The following is a 16,568-nucleotide window of genomic DNA, read 5'->3' on the forward strand; positions in this document are numbered from 1 at the left end:
AACACATACCTCAAATGAATGCATGTGTTTCATCTGATCAATCACATTAACTGAGGTTGTTCAATGCAAGACTATGATTTGTGTTTTACTCAAGTCTGAAAAGAAGGTCAGTCAATGACAGGGGGAATTTATGAAGAACCGCTTGAGCAGATGATGATTCGCTCCTTGGCATCAGCTTGCAAACACGTGAAAGCCTTGATGGAGTGTTTGAAAAAAAAAGAAAAAAAACCTTGCTCTCCAGGGTGTAGGAGTGGAGATGTCCAACTGTACGCTGACGCCGTCTGCCGGGGTTGCCTCGCTCGTTAGCAATCCAGAGAGGGCGTCAGTGGAGCAGGTCACCCTGTTTTCTCACACCAGAAATTCTTTCAAGTGTCCTCCCGCGTCGCCGTAGATGACAACAGAGAATCGATAAGCGCTTGAAATGAAAAGAAGCCGCAAGTTTGGCCCCCGAGGCTAAAGATTTCACAGCCGCCAGCCTTCTCTGAACTTCATGCGTTCCTCGGCACCTTTTCTGCCTGAGAATCAGGCGGAACTATTTTCTCTCCTCCTTTGTACAAAGACAGGGAATATATATAAAGAAGATCATGCAGTCGCTTCAGACTCTGCTTCTCTACACGGTTCATCATGTGGATGGAAGGTTATAACAAGGATTTTACAAAGTATTGAATGATAATAATGTGTATTGAAAACTTCAAAGATCCTAAAAGCTACTGAATCTTACCAAACAGACAAATTGGTGAATCGTAAAAGGAAAGGATTTTTGGAGAGACATGAGGGGAAGAGGATGAATATCTCGCTCATCATTTATTTCACTTTTGCAAGAAGTCGACAAAAAGAAAATTCAAGTGGTTTATTATTCACACTTATTCTCACTCCAGTGGTGTCGACGAAAAGGGTCACTCCAACTCAAATTGATCACATCATAAAATGACTAAAAATAGTTAATTGTTGAGAATATGTGGTAAATATATAACTGTTATGAATAAAGGAGGTGCAGGTGCAGCTTGTAGTCACAGATGAAACTGATAACCATCACTTTTATTTCATTTATGGATATATCTCATTGGGTCAGAGCGAATGCTTTACTGGAAAATATGTTGCCAGCTTAAGTGTCTAATTGAAAGTCCTTGAAACGTCAATTGTGTCCTCAGCTGTCTGGCTCATGTGACTGCTGTCATGTGTCGTGCCTATTGTGATTGTGAGAGATTTATTTCATAGCACACATGACGTTTCACGAGGACAACTTGGAAAATGTTCTGTATGATTCAGATTTAACAGTTTATGAGTTGATAAAAAAAACTAGAGCAGTGGTCCGAACCCCCGGTATGGGGACCGGCACCGGTCCATGCAGGCATTTGTTACTATTCCTGCTGCAGTCATTTAATACGGTCTGCCAGTTTTTTGGCTCAAAATTAAAGTAGATTTGTGTCCATGTTGAGATTAGGACGTATAAAGATGATGGTGTTTAAAGGACTAATGTGTTGATTTAAGTGTGTCTTAAATAGATCTTAGACCTCTATTGTATCATCAGTATGTGTTTGTACAAAACTCTCTTTTCATTGAAATATTTACATTAGAAAATGTACTTAAACCCTGCCCACTGAAAACGCTTCATTTTCCATGATAATAAATCTTTTTTACCATAACCATGCCCACTCTGCTGTGATTGGTCAAACAATAAGGTTTGTACAAGGGACTCGCTGCATAAACAAAGCGGGGCGTGATTACAGCTGGCTGGAACATTTTTACATCATAATGGACTCTCATAACCTCTCGTTTGCCAAGTTTTCAGATCTAGATCTACAAAAGAATAACTTTAAAACGTTTTCATGACGAGAGATTACTTCATGTGAGGGAGTAAAAAAAAAAGGCAAAGTGATGTTCCAGGAGAGGAAATTGATGAGAATGCTTGAGGAAGTAGAACCAACAGGACTATGACTATAATCAAAACATAAAACCTTCCAAAAATAGGCAGCAGGGACATGAAAAGTCAGTCTGTTACTTGAGAAACTATGAACAGCTGATCCGAGGGGCTGTTAGGAAGAGTAGAGCTGAAGCAGGTAATCCCGAGAGAGGCCATAGAGACATTTAACGACAAACAATAATTATAACTTGGATTCCGTAGTGCTCAGAAGGTCAGTGTAAGGATGTTGTTATCTTTGCAGAACACCATCAGAACCTGCATCAGTATCAGACATCGGTCGACATAGGCCTGACATATACTTTATTAAGGTTTGTTCTCTTTCTTTAGTCGCCAATAGATGTAACTTTAGTGGGTGGAAAGTCATCAAATAAAAAGTAGCAGGTTCCTAACACTGTGATGTAATTTACACATATTTGTAACATGTCATCTGGAACTTGACATATTTTTATTATTACAAATATCCTTCCATTACTGTAATGCGTCTTGAAAAATACAATTTTCACGATCTATTTGGATTTTTTGTTTCTTATCATATCTTAAACGTAATTGAAAAATAACTTTTTTCTTCATTTACTTACAGTTCCTCATTTTTTATAGGGGGTTTTCAAAAACGTTGAGACTTGAATATATATAGAATTCCTATTAATACTATCAGATGTCCATGTTTGTAGCCTGTGTGTTCTTACGTGCACGTGTGTGTGTGTGTGTTCAGTTTAGATAAATAATGTAAATAAAAACATTTTTCAGTCCAAAAGGATTAATGTGCATATTTTGGCTTCTGTGTCACCCATTTCTTTGCAGGAAATTCCCATGTGGACGTGTGCATTAATTAGCGCTTTAATGGAAGTATGACCGAAAATGTAAACAGCGGATTAGAAGCAGGGAACACGGGCCCACGTCCGGTCTGCTCGCCTCACTTATAAGATCAGCAGTCTGGATCCAACCACATGGATCTATAAAGAACATTTGCATCCAAGCCAGCTGTTCACTTCATCTGCACATAAATCCGCAACCCGATATGGAGGCTGTCTGGCCCTGCTGGAGACCAGTTCAACACTTGTCTATTTTGCATCCACATTTCAATATTCTCTACTAAAAGAAATGATCACAAAGGCGCGGTTTTATTAAATATTAATGCCGCTTACATAACACAGTTTGCGAATAATTTATTTAAAGGTCTATTTTTAGTACAAATCCACCATTATACTTCGCTCATACATCTCAGGAAAGCTGGTTAGACTGGATTAAAACCCTTTATACACCAATTATTCAACACTTTAACTATTAACATCTGAATAAAAACGCTGTTATTTTCCTGGGAGGATCGCTAAATTCGATGCTACGATACGATGTGTATGTGAATGGCACTGTCAAACGCACTCTAGATTAACCAATATAGATTTAAAACCAAAGTATTTAATCACATTAAATTTGACATTTGCTTTATATGACAGTACATTTAATAATGATTTTTGAAATAATTTTGTTTTTATTTTTTCTATTTATACGTGTTTACATTGTTTATTTTCGTGAAGAAACGTGTGGTTAAACATATTGGAAAGCTTCTAGGTTAATATCATTTATATTTAAAACGATATTCACGTTTTTCTCCGGGGTTTTCTTATTGTATTTCATTTTTTTGGTATCTGGTTACTTCACATTTTCATATCAGATGGACAATTGTATCGACATTGCTTTAACACTATTGGTGGCACGTTGATGGGCGTGAAATACGGTTTAATACGACTATAATTAAACTACAATTTAATTGGGAACTATTTGGGATATTTGTAATAATTTTAAATGCAGTGATCCAAAATGTATTTGAAAGCAAACTCATAAACCGTTAATTTAGGGAATCTGTCCTCCATAGATCCGCAAATGTGCGTCACTTGGTGCGCCTTTTTTTATCTTGTATATTCCGGTCTGATAATGTGATTGTTCGGTCGAGGAGCCACTAAGTTTGTCCACAGAGCAGACGCAGCTCAGACACAAACACACCCCCTTCAAAAAGCGCGCACACACGCGCACGCTGCCTCCCTCGCGTGCGCTCAAAAGAAGGAGGAAAATGGAAAGCGTCTTTCAGGGAGGGAAAAGTTGAGGAAGGCGAGCGAAGAGGACACTCGGATCAAAAGCGCCTCCTTCTCCTACTCCTTTTCCACGTTTACGCGCGTAAATCATAGAATCTTAAAAAAAGATAGTGTGTTATATTCTGGATATTGTAGCTGTGGACTCATCCATGACACACCACAGGACAGAAACATAACGCTGCCGGACATTCAGGTCGCTCGCTATATTAAGACAAGTGTCAAAGTGTCTTGTGGAATTTTATCCTTTTACGCAAGATCCAAAAACGCACGCGGCTCGGAAGCGCACGGCCCCCGCAAACTGGTGAGTGTGTTTTTAAAGTTCAGAACTGAAGGAAAAAAACTCAGATGTGAGTCTATGCAAGTGAAGGAATTTGTTCCACTTGGTGGTTTTTTTGACCATGTTTCTGACGGATACGAGCGCAGATAATGATCATATATTATATATAGTCGGGTGGATTTTTAAAGAAGGAACTATATCTCAAATACGCGTTGCGGCGATCAAATAAAAACACGTGCGTGATCGAGCCAGAAAGGCCTGACTTAAAAATAAACAGCAATGTCCATCTGCAACAATGAAGCCCATGTGACGTTCTGGTTCTTTAATTAATACTGGACCATGTGCCGGTCCTGTGTGTGATAATTCGGGTTGTGGGTCAGAGTGCCAGGTTTCTGTCTGCAGTGATCCATCTGACTCATGTCAACTGTTGTTGGTGCTGAGAGCGCAGAGAGTCCGTCAAGTGTTTGACTGGATGGAGATTAATACCTAGAATCATCTGCCTATACACACGCACGTATATGATGTTGCTGTGTGTTGTTTAAATATACACATCTCAGCCTCCAACAAATTATACATTAAATTGCCTTTTGGCGTTTCTTCGTTACACAGGGATGCAATTTATTTAATGAATATATACGGCGTAACTTATACTGCAGTTCGGTATGCTCCGGTTTACTTATTACAATTATTTTTTTAAAGCGAATTTCCTTTCATATCATTTATTATGTTTTTACAACAATTCAATTAACATCTTTCTTTTTCATTTAAACGCCGACATGTATTGTTGGTGTTATAACATAAATCTTTGTTTTTCCATTACACAATATTAATTATTGGATTAATCGACCCAAAGTCGATTTTTAATTCGGTTACGATCTTGTTATCGTTTAATTCCTCTGCAGTAATTAAGTAAGTCATTGTTATTCGTGGAGTATATAGTAGGTATTTTACGTTTGAATTTCGAGGCCGAAATAGCACTTCTGACGAAGGCCCTTGTCACTAAATGAAAAAGGTATATTTTACACTCCACATCAGCATCGTATTGAAATTGATCACGGAAAGTTCAAGTATTTACAATATATGGCTCAAAGGTATACAATCAGACCTGTCATGAGCAATTGAGCTAGCAACCTTTTCTTAAGTGTTGCCCAAATAATAAGTTATCTAATTGTATTAGATTATTAATCTAATTCATAGGAAATTGACTCAAATTAAATCAATAGTATACTACATCCAATATACATAATAACAATTAAGAGTTTATTATACATAAAAGTACATTACTTGGCGTGTTTAGGGTCTTGCTCTGTGATCTGGAATCAACCCTGGGACGGCGTTGAGATCATTGGGGCAACAACAAGACACTGAAAATGACTGCGAAGGAAACAATAATAATACATAGCGACATCGAGGATTCAGTTTCTCGCTCGAGGGCACTTCTTCAATAAGATCTTGCAGTTCAGTCTCCACAGACTTATGACAGACATTTCAACAAATGTCAAAAAATGTCTTATAAATATTCGGTTTAGAGTCTTGCTCAAGGGAACATCCTCTATATAAATGGTCTGAAATCTATTTTTCGACTATTTAGTACAACTGAATTCGACATTATCAATATTAAACATCACGTTGTTTTCAGAGTATACTTTTGACGATACAAAGTGTTTTGCTCAAAGACTCTTCAGAAATCATATCTGACTTACAGCACATTTATTCCAACCAAGGGCGGCCTTCAAATAAACCTTTATTGCTTATATAAATAACGGAATCAAACAACGTGTGGTGTTCAAACTTCAGCTCCTGAGCTTACAAATCGACGCAGGAGGAGCGACGGTGGTGCGTTCAAGGCCCCGTTCCATTACAGAACAGCGTCACCTTCGCTTCAGGTGAACAACTCGGTCGCTCTGCCGCATCCCAGTGTTAAAATGAATGGCGATAAAACACAGATGATGTCAGAGCAGGTGAGCAGGAGCACGAATGCAAATTTTTTCCCCGCGCCTGGAATTATCATGAGCAAACAGAGCGAGTCTGGACTAATAAAAGCCCATCTGTGTCGCTGGTGTGAGGCTGCGGTAATGAATTTTCTAATATCCCACCGACAGACATCTCAATCATACTCTAATCCTCCTGATTTCTTTTACTGCGGAACCACTGCGACCCTTTTTCTGCTGCAGAACCACGTCCCCGGTGTTCAAGGAGCGTCCAGAGGCGTGTGATAATAACATCAAAATGTAGATTTCTGTCCGCTTTAAAGAAAAAGAAAAATCTGTGTGATTTTTTTTTCGATTACTTTTAAAATAAAGTATATATATATATATATATATATATATATATATAATATAAACTAATTCATTATTCGCGAAAGGAAATTGGTTAAACTGCGTTTCTTATTCGATTTTTAAAAATAAATTAGAAGTAGGTCAAATCAAGAAGTGACTTAAATCGTCTTCATAATTATTTTAAATTTCGATTAAGAATTACCTTATTAGCGTAGATCATTTAGCAAGATCATTTAGAATTTAATAAACGAATTAAATTGTAATTGTAGGAAAAATCTTTTGAATTAATTTAGAATTATATATAAGTTTAAAAGGCCAACATACAAAAACAGGCATTAAAAAAAAAAAAGATGAAGTTTGTATTTACTAAAAACAAAATGAATACAAGTTATTAATACAAATATATAATTACAATCATATATATAATATTGAACGAAACCTGGCTACCACCTTGACATAATTAAAATGATAATTAAATATCAGTCACATTTATCTTGTGTTTTTGAGTCTGTGATATTTTGGTTTAAAACTAATTACGTTTTTTTTCTCCACAGAAGCAAAAATGGACTCCCACTGTCGTAAAATGGCGTCCACCTGCGCACAAATAGGTAACGTAATTGATCAGCATTATCAATATTAGAGTAGCTGGGAGTCATGTTTTGTGGCTCAAATGTTGCGCCAGTAAATTATTTAAATGAATATTTATTAGTGCTTTTCTTTCACCTTTTTAGTGATTAAATGCATTAAGTTCCGTTTTTACTCTGATAATGTCCATGATGCTTTTAACATCATTGATTGGAAAATAAAGAGTAAAACTGTTTAATATGACACGTGAATGTTAAGTTCATGTGTGATATTTATTTTTGATAAAGCTTTTAAAAAGCATCAGGATTGAAAGAACTCGAATGGTGATTTATGAAGCCTTAAATATTGTTAATAGATTAAGGGAGATTCGGCGGCGTTTGCTTTCTTGGAGCGACACCTAGTGGACACGCATTGCAATGGAGTTTCTAAAATCAATGCACGCACATGGCATGATGAATTACTTTAATTTGCACAGATGTGTATTCTAGAAATACATTTTTTAAACATAATGATGTGACTAAATATATTGTTTTGTAATATATGAAAAGAAGATCTTGTTTGCATAAAGGGGTTGTAATGGGTTTGCATCGAGGCGTTTCTTCAGCTATACTACATTATTTTAATTACAATTAATTGTGATTATATAAGCTGATAAAAAGGTGACAAGGTGCAGCCTCAGAGCTTTCTAAGCGTCTTATTATAAATGACCAGTGATTAAAAATAAAGCATGAATAATGTTTCCACTGCACTAATGTATTCAGCGCTCGTTGGATCGACTCAGGGGAAAACTAAATGTAGGATGGAAGCGTATTCGTGAGCAGGAATATACTAATGGAGGAATCGGGATGTTCTCCTTAATCCCATGTAAAAAGCCCGCGCGTCTCCCTCACTATTGACTGAATAGCTAATTAATGGCCCTCGATGACGGGGGCCAGTAATCCGCACAAGAGAGATAAAGCATCCACAAGGTAGAAATGAAGAGGAAAGTGATAATCCACTTCAGGTTTAGTATGAAAATACGAACAGAGGACGAGGAAAAAAGGAGCATCTGACTGTGGCTGTGTTTTCCCCCCATTAGATTCCCAATTTTCTATCCATTTAAACCACAATCATGCAATATTTTAAATCGTTTTTTTTGTATTATTATTAGTAGACATATATTTGTTTTGTTCTCTTTTTGCGTGACAAAAAATAATTTGTAAACATCTAAATCGAAGTGTTATTTAAAATTAAATATAAATATTTTCAAAGGATGCTTTGAATCCTTAAAATACCTTAATTTTATGAATTTAAACATTTATTACAACGAATCCGTATCAACTATGTTGCCATATTTGTTGTAAATGAACATGTCGTTAGTTAGAAATAAGTTAAATGATGTATTTATATATTATTTATTACAACAAGGTGATGACTGGTGTGTGTGTGTGTGTAGGCGTGCGCGCGTGTGTGTGTAGGTCCATGTGTGTCCACTGGTATTTATACATCAGGGGGGCTTTCGCGGGATTAGCCCGGTAACTTCTTAACAGGCCAAGTCAAGAAGTTCAAATGTGTTCTGTGATGAACCGACCGAACCAACACGTGATCCAGTTGATGATGATGGCTTTTTAAGGGGAATGTAATTTTGACAAATGAGCAACAATTGACATGTTGACGATTCATTACGTGCAAATCCCTGAAATGAGCGAAAACCATAAATGGTTCAAATAAGGAACCAGGGAGTGAGGCAGTCAGGTCATGCCAAAGAGTGGTCGACAATGTGTCGCGTTGATTTAATGCAGCTCTGAACGAGGAGCAGTTTAGCATATTATTCCATATTTGATTCTAAAAGTGCGTAATTACGCAGGGTTTGGATTCGATTGCTCATGTATTTCATCGCGTGTATTTCTTTGGAGACAATATATTTTTCATCGAAAAAATACAGGTTGATTTGATTTTCTAACTAATTAAAAAGTTTTTAAATACACTTTTTAATTTGTTAGAAAATCGAAAGTTTTGCGTTAAAATAACGCAAAAGTATAGCTGTTTTGGTTCACCTTTCTATTTCCAGTTATTAAAATGTATTTTAAAATGACAAAGATCATGAACGTTACTTACTTAAGAATTTAAATGAAAATAACTAAATGAAATAGGGATGTAAGTAAGTCATTTTTATTTGTATAGCGCTTTTCCAGACCAGGGTCACAAAGCGCTCAAAAAATCAAAACAATATTCAATAAAGTATATACTTTAAAGGGCAAGATCAACCTCTTTAAATTGTAAACAATATAATTTATTAATATATATTGCAATACATGTTTGAAGGCGGCCGTTTCCAATCGTGTATCTGAAATTAAAAAATCCCCATTTTCTGTTCTTTTTACACCTGAATCTTGAGGGGTTTTATTTCGACCTCCACTGAGGTGACTTGCGGTCGGATGTTGCGACTAAACAAGCAGCTCAGCTCCAGAACCGCTTCACCGGGCCACTGGTCCGATCTCATAAACGTGGACAAACCAGGTGATGTTCATTGTTATTTGGTCCTGTGCTGCTGCGTAAAGGCGCGTCCCTTCTCGCGTAATTTGGAAAGAAAAAAAAAAAAAGTCTCACTCGTGCTCCAACGCGTCCCTTGATGTACGAGAGACGTGATTGGCTGCTGGCGCCGTCGTGTCAGACGCTAGAATAGGGGGCGGGACGGAGGTGGTGACGTCAGGTTATGGAGAAGGATCGCAGTTGGATGCAGCAGCTGAAATGAACAGAAGATCCCGTGGAGTGTGTGTGTGAGAGTGTGTGTGGATCTTGATATCTCCTACCTGTCCTTGTCACTCTGGTGTTAGTGCGAGTGCGGGTATTGCTCGATGGCCTTTTTTCCAACCTTTGTCAGAGGGATTTCGGAATCTTTGTTTGCGAGCTGAGCGCGGACGAACACGCGTCGGGACTTGTTTTTGCCCTTTTTTGACAGCCAGTTTCTGTTTTATTCATGAACTCTATGAGGGATCCATTAGACCACCAGCACCTCACAGGGACTAAACTCGCATCCACGCACCACTCGGGTCTCACCATGTCCAGTTTACAGCCGCTGCAGCGGTCAGTGGAGTCTAAACACCGACTGGAGGTGCACACTGTGTCCGACACGTCTAGTCCGGAATCTGTGGGTAAGAACAGGCGCGGAGGCATCTGTAGACAGGTCGAGTCCAACGATTGCCGAGTGGCAAAAGAACTAAAATATTTGCTGTTTTGTCCAAAAAAATAATTTTACATTACATTACAAAATCTTTATTCTGTTTTTTTGTTTTTTTATGCAATTGTTTATTTTGTATTTAACAGCAGTTAAGTTAACTTCTACTTTTTACTATCACACATGTTTTGTTCATAGTTTCTTTTGAGTAATTTTTGGAAAAGGAAATATATTTATGGGAAATAAATGTACAATGTCTGAAATTGGATTTCGTTTTACCACTTGCTAGTTGGGATTTTAAAGATATCAACACTATGAATTTTTTGTAATTTTTTTCAAATAGTGTAAGCCATTATTATAATAATAATAGCAATACTTGTTAATATTATTAATACTGCCCGTGTTAAATGTCCGCTGTTTTCGAGATGATACTTTAAATCAATGTTCCGAAGTGATCAACAAGTTTACATAACTTAATTAAAACTTTTTCTTTTTTTTAAATGTAATCAATATATGATGTTTAAAATAAGTTTTAAGACTTTACTTTCTATTCCAGGCTTTAAATGAATTTAAAAGACGACGAGCTAAGGGGCCAAACTAGTCGGGTCCATTATTTGTCTTTTGTGTACTCCTAAAGTTTCGAGGAGCGTCAATACAAGTACGAATATAAAGCGATTAAAGAAATATGGTGAGCGGATGTTCCCATATTTCTAAGCGTACCTCAAATGTACTTACTTAGATGTAATTTTGAGCGTAAGCGATGCAAAAGGGCATCAGATTGATATATTTAATTAAAAACACCAGAAGACGAAAGTGGTTATTTTTAATATTGTGCTTATTATGGTTTAATTTTGATCATTATTATGATGAGACGAATAACATTTGCGTGCTCAATTTAAACATTTTTTAAATATAGTAAACAATACAAACTTAAAAGGGTGTGTGCAAAAACTTTCCGATGATTCAGGGTCCACCCTGTGCGTGTATGCATTAAAGACGTATTGAAACTAAAAGGAAAAAACTCCTAAAAACAATCCCAAATAGGTCAGATTAAGTGCTGAGTGTCTGCCTACTGCTCACTGGAGCTTGAAATAACACTGGAATCAACAAACATTGACAAGATTATCTTGCTTGTGTACGTTCACTTGGGTTTGCAGGGTGATTGAATTTTGCTTTTGTTCTGAATTAAACGCATGATTTTACCTTTAATCGTAGTATCGTTTTCAAATAATGCGCGTGTATGTTTTAAACCAACCCGCCTTTTTTAGTGGGATAAAGTCTGATAATTCAAGAAAAAAAACAGTCTAGCCACAATTGTCGACCACAGTCACCCACAATAATATACTTTTTTTAGCTTAGTTTCCTAGAGAAGTTTGCTAGAAAGCTAGAAGTTTTTAGAAGTTTTTAAATGAATAGTGTGTTCTTTTCGTAGCACAAATCTAAATACTCTCCTCCAAAAGCAAGTATAGCTTAAATATGAAGACTTCACAGACGAGTAGCAAAGGAACGACCAGATTAGGAGTTGAATACGTGTCTGCCTGGCGGTCACTGGAGCTTGAAATAACACTGGAATCAACAAACTAGAGTTGAGACAACTCAACAATGACAACAATCCCATTAGTTCTGCTCTGCTGCTCATATATTTGCAATGGAAACATCCACACATCAGACGTGATCTTACATTTGGACTCGGTTTTGTATTTTCATTTAGAAATAAAATTAGTTACTGAATACATTTTTGGTTGGTTTTAACGTGGATTTTTTACCTTTGTTTTCCAGAAAAAGAGAAGACCCAAACTAAAAACGACGACTCCTCGGACGACCCGTCCAAAAAGAAGCGGCAGCGGCGGCAGAGAACCCACTTCACCAGCCAGCAGCTGCAGGAGCTGGAGGCGACTTTCCAGCGGAACCGGTACCCGGACATGAGCACCAGGGAGGAGATCGCCGTCTGGACCAACCTCACAGAAGCCCGGGTCAGGGTGAGTATCCTCTCGAGGTGTAAACAAAAACAATTGTCGTATAATTGAGCGTGAAATTACGCAATCTTTACGCACGGCATCTTCGCGTTAACCACGGTTTATTTATATATATTTCCCTCACCATGTGTCTCATTTATCTCCAAAATAAACAGTATTTCTTTCCTAAAACATACATTTATTTAACACTGAATAGAATCTTAATATAACCCTTAAAATATAATTAGACTGAAGGAACAACACACCAGGCCCGGCTCCTGTTAATATGATAAATATATTTGGTGCGTGTTTTAAAAGTGGCCCCCGCGTGACTTTAAGGTGTAATTAGACATTAATGACGCGTTTGACACGCGTGGGTCGGTGACAGATACCACCCGTGTTCGCGTCGCCCGTGTGAAAGAGGTGCAAAGCTTGTATTTTGCGATTGTCGCCCAGGCGATGTGTGATTAAGGTCAGCGTGTTTGTGGACGCCTGCTGGGTAACACACATCCACTCCACGCCTGGGTGACATCTCGAGTGTGTATTCTGCGCAGATAAACACGGAAACAAAGCCGGACGACAACATTAGTCAAGACTTGAGTGTTAATATGAGTTCAGTTTGTTTTTTTCAATTTTTTGTTAGAATTTATTTGATCACCCTTTGCGGAAAAACACGGTAATAATTAGTCCTTTAGTATATTATTATTTTACTTTTACCAGCCCTCTTCTTGAGCTGAAGTTGATATTTGTTTAGACATACCGACTGCAACGATTACGCAAATGTTGAGTTTTAAACACCACATAAATCCTGCTCATTTAAATGTCATTACTTTTGAGAAAAACTCGTAACTTCACGCAAAAGTTTAACCGATTTTTACGCGCAAAATACTCCTGGTTATCTGTTTATTCCTTTTTTTAGGATCTATTTTCAGTTACTGATTTCGTACAATAATAGTGTGTAAATCTAAATAAATAGGAGGCGACGGTTTAATCAGAATCAGAAACTTTTATTACATAGTATTTTTTTTGCGGTGGCAGTACAGAATACAATAATAACATTTCATAATACACAGAATAAGCTATTTTAAAAAAAAATCCATTCTGTTGCGTAAAACAAAATATACGTTTTATAAGGTTCGGAATATCTGGAATTTACCCTATTTTATTTCTCCAGGTTTGGTTCAAGAACCGACGAGCCAAGTGGAGGAAACGGGAACGGAACCAACAAGCCGAACTGTGCAAGAACGGCTTCGGCCCGCAGTTCAACGGACTCATGCAGCCGTACGACGACATGTATCCGAGCTACACGTACAACAACTGGGCCGCCAAGGGCCTGACGTCCGCCTCCCTCTCCACCAAAAGCTTCCCCTTCTTCAACTCCATGAACGTCAACCCTCTCTCCTCGCAGACCATGTTCTCTCCCCCGAACTCCATCTCCTCCATGACCTCCAGCATGGTTCCGTCCGCGGTCACCGGGGTTCCGGGCTCCAGCCTCAACAGCCTCAATAACCTCAACAACCTCAGTAATCCGTCCCTCAACTCGGGGGTGCCCTCGTCGGCGTGTCCTTACGCGCCCCCAACCCCACCCTACGTGTACCGGGACACTTGTAACTCCAGCCTGGCGAGCCTGAGACTGAAAGCGAAGCAGCACTCGAGTTTTGGATACGCCAGTGTCCAGAATCCTGCCACCAATCTGAGCGCCTGCCAGTACGCGGTGGACCGACCCGTCTAATCCTCGCCTGCACTGCAGAAAATGACCAGAAGCCTCTTCTTCTTCTTCTTGTCAACTTCTACCCAAAGCAGGGGCGCACCCAGGAGGGGCCTCACATTTCATCACGCACACCCCCTACCACCACCACCACCCTTTTGGCACTTACTGGTTTACGTTTTGCATCTGAAGGTACCGCAACCACAACTTAAACAAAGAAATGAACACATAAATGTGCTGCCACATATTTTCAATAGCATAGTTTCAGTCACAAATATACTATATCATTATAAAAACTAATCTAGTCGATTAAATGAAGTAGAACAATAACACACATTTTGCTCCAGCCACTAAATATACTTGCAATAAAATTGTATACAGGAAGTTGGACAGTTTAGCATTTATTTAATCCACATGTCATCTTTAGGATATTTTGGTTTAGCTAGCTTGTTAGTTGCATATATTGTGTTTAATTCTGTCTAATAAGGGCCTTAAAGGGCCTTTAAAAGTGTTTCCTTCTTCACAAATTTTTCCATGGTAGGCAAATCAGACCCGAAATACTATCAAAAGCCGCTAAATTCTTTGTGCGAATCGTAGATTTCAAAAAGTTAAAATGAAGGACACCAGGATTATTGAGTCATATCTGGGCCAAACACCTACAATCAGACAACCTGCAAAAGCAGCACTTAAGAGACAGAAAGCTAAACTAGCACAGGTCATCTTTTTCTGGCAATGGAATAACACACCTGCCATTTTGCACATCCATGCATCAGTTTAAATTGATAGGAAACATGTGTCATGTGACAAAAAAAAGGCGTTAAATGAGTGATTTTCGACCAAAGTGACTGGGAGAGCGACATCAGCTAACAAGCTAGCTTACGACACTATACTTTTTTCCTGTCTGGGCTAAAAATCGACTTGACAGTTGAACAGTCGAACGCACTCATGTCACCTAACAGCTATTGCGACTTCATTGTCTGTACTGTGATTAAAAATCCTAATTTAGTTTTGGACATTGGACAATGTGTGGGAGATGTGTTCAACATCTGACAGTTGTCTTAGCTATTCAACTAGCAACATACAGTGCCGCAAACGGGAAGACGTTACACATACAATATGGTTCACATTTTCTTGGTTGCCTGAATAATAAACAAGGAATTCAGCGTTATTCAATATAATCCACTCCACTGCCACAGTTCTGATTAGGACAAGAATTGTAGGACATTTTAAAGTCAATGTCCATTTGTCTCATGAACTCAAATGGACTCAGATTCAATGGAAGGTCTCATTTGAATGCACATTTGTGTATTGTCCAACCCAAAGCAATGAAATCAACATTGTCTTGAAGAGAGCAACCTAACACGCCAACTCTTGCTAACCTAGCAATTATGCTAACACAGATTCCACCACAACGGACAATCAAAAAATGTTCTTTTTGCTTAGTTTTGGGAAATGCATTGACATATCTAGTGCTTGCAAATCGTTGGCGCTTCGGAAAAAAAGACATTTCCTTCCACTTGTACGTTCTATTTCCCCCAAATCGGCTTGTTGGTCATTTTTTGCAGTGTGTGGTTTCATCACCAACAAGCGGCCACAGGAACAAGAGACTACTACTTTGATTTTTCATTTTGAAGAAGGGCACTAGAGGACTGAAGTGAACCACTGAACTGGGAGATTTGGGTCCCCCCCCCCACCCCTCTCTTTTAATTTTGGAGAACGAAAAAGTCTCCTGGTCTGTTCATGAACCCTATCGTTCATTCTGGACTCTAATTGTTGACTGAAAGGTTGTAAATATCTATATATATTTGACTTATCATCTCCTGTTTTTGTTGAATGCGCTAAGACACTCCACTGATAAACTATGTGCATGTGGACGAAGAAGAAAAAAGAAAAGCCAAAATTCTGCTTGCAAACTAAAAAAAAAAGGGAATGTAAATATTTTAAAAACGCACCAGTTGTGTGTTTCTAACATATAATAAATTTATGATTAATGTCTGTGTGGGTTTAGAATAGAAATTCTGGATTTAATGTTCCTGGTTTTCTGTGTATAGTATTTGGTACGGAATTATGCTTTTTTTTTCTCTCCCAAAACATCCCAAAAAAATATTGTGTTTTATTTAATGGAAGTAAATATATTGTTGAAACATGACTTGGTTTGTTGTTGGATCTTTTGTGTGTTAAGTAATGACACGTGTGTGTGTAGCTGTTCGATTATGTGAGACACTTGTGCGGGTAATCTATGGGGGAAAACAATGGGGACGCTCCAATACACATACCCAGTCCAATACACACAGACACACACACACACACACACGATCAGATTAAGTGCTGAATACATGTCTGCCTGCCGGTCACTGGAGCTTGAAATAACACTGGAATCAACAAACAGAGACCACACAACAATGACAGCAGCACATTATGGTCACTTTCATTTCACTAAGAAGTTTATGGAGTGACTTTTAGCGGAAAGAAAACGGGATTATGATGACAATTACACATACTTATTATTATTATTATTAATGTAATCGATAATATGATCCGTTTTTATTATTACTATACTGTTATATCATCATTTATTTTAATATTTTAATAT

The 16,568-nt window shown here is 38.0% G+C and overlaps 1 protein-coding gene across 2 annotated transcripts; it reads left to right on the forward strand.

Moving 5' to 3' along the window:
* The first annotated feature begins 4,122 nt into the window (after positions 1–4,122).
* On the forward strand, positions 4,123–16,125 carry pitx2 (paired-like homeodomain 2). 2 transcript variants are annotated; one of them, XM_087799138.1, is made up of 4 exons: positions 4,123–4,315; positions 7,125–7,178; positions 12,092–12,291; positions 13,442–16,125. In XM_087799138.1, exons 2-4 carry the CDS (start codon positions 7,133–7,135, stop codon positions 13,997–13,999), a joined length of 804 nt encoding a protein of 267 aa, XP_087655264.1. In that variant the 5' UTR covers positions 4,123–4,315; positions 7,125–7,132; the 3' UTR covers positions 14,000–16,125. The 2 variants fall into 2 exon arrangements, with proteins under 2 accessions (XP_087655264.1, XP_087655263.1); XM_087799137.1 differs by lacking the exons at positions 4,123–4,315; positions 7,125–7,178 and adding an exon at positions 9,892–10,289.
* The last annotated feature ends 443 nt before the right edge of the window (positions 16,126–16,568 follow it).

This window comes from Callionymus lyra, chromosome 9 (assembly GCF_982586985.1).
Source record: "Callionymus lyra chromosome 9, fCalLyr1.hap1.1, whole genome shotgun sequence".
In the NCBI taxonomy this organism is placed as follows: Eukaryota; Metazoa; Chordata; class Actinopteri; order Syngnathiformes; family Callionymidae; genus Callionymus; species Callionymus lyra.

Bases quoted from the DNA above. Each gene is read 5' to 3' on its own strand.
- pitx2 (XM_087799137.1), top strand. From the start codon at position 10,115: ATGAACTCTATGAGGGATCCATTAGACCACCAGCACCTCACAGGGACT. The intron at 10,290-12,091 runs GTAAGAACAGGC...TTTGTTTTCCAG, and splicing joins GTCTAGTCCGGAATCTGTGG to AAAAAGAGAAGACCCAAACT. The intron at 12,292-13,441 runs GTGAGTATCCTC...TTATTTCTCCAG, and splicing joins TCACAGAAGCCCGGGTCAGG to GTTTGGTTCAAGAACCGACG.